This window comes from Monosiga brevicollis, genomic scaffold (assembly GCF_000002865.3).
Source record: "Monosiga brevicollis MX1 MONBRscaffold_173 genomic scaffold, whole genome shotgun sequence".
In the NCBI taxonomy this organism is placed as follows: domain Eukaryota; class Choanoflagellata; order Craspedida; family Salpingoecidae; genus Monosiga; species Monosiga brevicollis.
In genome coordinates, this window is record NW_001865165.1 from 4,019 (window position 1) to 5,216 (window position 1,198).

The window sequence follows — 1,198 nt, forward strand, 5'->3', positions numbered from 1 at the left end:
CTTCAACATTGCGCCCCTGCAGACGATGGTCAGCCCAGCCACCATTTATGCGGCATTTCGTCGACAGATGACCACGTACCTCGGCCAAAGCTGGGGGTGGCCACATGGCGACACGCCGCAACCTTCTGGATGACGACGTTTGTGATTAACCGACTGTCGGCCGAGACGACCGGCGCCCTGGGTAGCCTGATTCACACTCAAGCTCAAAACTCTGGGGACACGGCCCAGCGGGCCTATGCACGCACAGCCAGTGACCATGTGCAAACCAAAATGTCGTCGCGACTGATGCATCAAGTGGCCTCGCAAAAATGGCATGCTTTGTTTGGACTAGATCGCAAGCGCAGCATAGCCGAGTTGACCGCGAACCAAGAAGCATTGGAAGCTCGCTATCCCATCAGCTGGAACCCGGTGACTGACCTCTCGCCCGAGGCAAACGGGCGTATCATCATGAACACGAGGGCCGAGCATGACGTACCCTACATGACCCAGCTGGCCAAGCAGGCGAGCATCTCCTGGGGCCACAGTTTCAACAGCCAAGAACAGTTGGACCTGGCCGCGGCCATTGACCAGCACCGGCCGGAAGATGGATGGCTGATTGTTGTTGCACCGACAGGCATGGGTAAAACATTTTGTACCCTGCCCAAGCTGGGCTGTCGCCCGCATGCCGGTACGGTGCTGTGGATTGTGCCGTTTGTGGCCGTGGCCAACGATTTATTGCGGCGATTTCAAGGCGCAGGTCACAGTGCCCAGCGATGGCTTGGTCCCTCTACACAGATGGCCTGGACGTGCTCATCGTTACGACCGACATGTTTGTCCGCGTGGGATCTGAGTCCCTACACGGAAAGGTCTGCTTTCAGCACATCCGCACCGTGGTGATGGACGAGGCGCACACACTCATCTCGGATGCCAGCTACCGAGATGTGATGGACGAAGTCGCAGCCAGTGTGGGTTCTGGCGGATGGACCAACATCAAACGCGTGGCGTTGACGGGCACACTTTGCATCGGGGACCAGGAGCATCTGTTTCGAAAGCTGGGGCAGCAAGTGGGGGGCAAGGTGTACCGTCTGGAGACGATGCGTCGCGATCTGCAGCTGCGTGTGCTTCACGGAAACCAGCCAAACTTTTTATCGCATGTGCAAGCCATTGTGGACACGCAGCGTAACATGTGTCAGGCGAATGGGAAGGCGTGTGCACATGA

At 57.9% G+C, this 1,198-nt stretch overlaps 1 protein-coding gene across 1 annotated transcript in view; it reads left to right on the top strand.

Annotated features, from left to right (window-relative positions):
- MONBRDRAFT_30633 (uncharacterized protein) overlaps nucleotides 1-1,188 on the top strand; it is a gene marked incomplete at both ends in the record, with an annotated part of 2,858 nt that extends 1,670 nt beyond the window's left edge. The window contains 2 exons of the mRNA XM_001751081.1: nucleotides 68-667; nucleotides 775-1,188. Coding sequence (XP_001751133.1) covers nucleotides 68-667; nucleotides 775-1,188 — 1,014 coding nt within the window. The remainder of the gene's footprint in view (nucleotides 1-67; nucleotides 668-774) is intronic.
- Nucleotides 1,189-1,198: the final 10 nt, after the last annotated feature.